Here is a 1599-nt window from a genome sequence, read left to right as displayed (position 1 = left end):
TATATATATATATAAGAGCTGGACCAGCCAGGTCTAGTGATATCCAGATGCATAAAAAACAGATGAAATTATCAGAAAAAACTTTCACAGATCTCAAACTTAGTTTTAAATATTCTTTTGTCATTGAAGAATAATCTAGTCCGGGTTTGATGAGTCTAGGTCAGGGGTGTCCAAACATTTTGTCACATGGGCCAAAATCATAAATTCAGAAGGACTTGAGGGCCAAAAATATTTTTCCTTTACCTGCTCAGTAATAAACTAAATATTGAATACTTTAAACGGATAAAGTAGTCCGATTTATTGCTGGAAATGGGTGCGTAAATTAATCTAGATCCAGAAGTTTAAAATTGTTTTCCCTTATTGAAAGAAATTTTGCAATTTTCTAGGTTTCATTTGGGGGGAAAAAACCCAATTTAATCAATTCTGATCAATAAAATCAAGGTTTAGGTCACTCTTTCATTGAAAATGCTTGCTGTGTTCAGAGAAATGTAATAAAATAATTAAAAGCAGATTGAAGTGCAGCAAAATCAGCTTCGGAGTAGAAGTCACTAAATAGATGTGTAAAAAGCTAAGAGTCTGGTTATTTAAAGACAAAAAAAAATCTGTTTTGTTGCCAATTTTTTTTATTATCCAATTTTACTTTGTGATAAATTTGCCCTAATAATAAATGGAAAGTCTCCATCTACATCAAACACCTGTGCCGGGGGACAATTAGTATAATTCTTGAACTGAAGTCAGGGGCCACACAAAATCAGTTCAGGGGCCACAAATGGCCCCCGGGCCACACTTTGGACATCCCTGGTCTAGGTGTTGTAGTTTTTGAGCAGGGCCAGATCTAGTGTGGTCCAGTTGCCTGAAAAATGATGAAAAAAAACAACTTTGTTGAAGTTTTACAAATCAGAAAAAGCTTTAAAAATCCCAAACATCTAGTCCAGGTTTGAAGAGTCTGGCTTATTTCTGTTTGAAGAAAAATGACGTGTTGCAACCGTCCCCTTTCTCCCCAATTTATTATTTATCTATACTTATTAGGCCTATCATGCGCTTTGAAAACAACCTTCAAAGTTTGATGTTCAGTCTTGTTTGACAGGATTATAGAGGTCAAGTCAGGTCAGACAACCTCTCTGCGGTTACACTGATGCAAAACTGAGATTTATTATTTCACAGCATCAACCTCCACCTCACGTTTGTAACTGCAGACTATCTTTATCCTGCAGAGATAAAAATCTGTTTTTATACAGCAGACTTACACTGGCACCTCCTCTGCTCAGATGCACCAGGATAGCGGAGGCTTCGTGGATTTCACTGCCGTCATAAACTCCGCAGCCCGACAGCACCACCGCCACGCGTTTAGCCATTTCTGAGGAATAATAACGTTTATTTAAGCTTTGGACCGTCCTGACAGTCAGCACACTGCGAAAACAGTGATGGAGCTGCAGGAGCATGGCTGACGATGTGACTTCTTCTTCTTCTTCTTTTAAACTTTAATGGCGGATGACAAACCACCTTAAGGTGCATTTACCGCCACCTACCGTACTGGAGTGTGTATGTCAATGACAGAAGGAACTTATTTTACACACATCAGTGTGCTTCATGTATATA

At 38.1% G+C, this 1599-nt stretch overlaps 1 protein-coding gene across 1 annotated transcript in view; it reads right to left on the bottom strand.

Moving 5' to 3' along the window:
• Nucleotides 1-1479, bottom strand: part of zgc:162944 (ES1 protein homolog, mitochondrial) — a 6074-nt gene extending 4595 nt beyond the window's left edge. The window contains exon 1 of the mRNA XM_014002763.1: nt 1248-1479. Coding sequence (XP_013858217.1) covers nt 1248-1442 — 195 coding nt within the window. The 5' untranslated portion in view covers nt 1443-1479. The remainder of the gene's footprint in view (nt 1-1247) is intronic.
• Between the last annotated feature and the right edge of the window lie 120 nt (nt 1480-1599).

The sequence above is a fragment of the Austrofundulus limnaeus genome, unplaced genomic scaffold (assembly GCF_001266775.1).
Source record: "Austrofundulus limnaeus strain Quisiro unplaced genomic scaffold, Austrofundulus_limnaeus-1.0 Scaffold15, whole genome shotgun sequence".
NCBI lineage: Eukaryota > Metazoa > Chordata > Actinopteri > Cyprinodontiformes > Rivulidae > Austrofundulus > Austrofundulus limnaeus.
The sequence above is the reverse complement of the archived record's forward strand: the minus strand, read 5'-3'. Positions and strand labels throughout refer to the sequence as shown.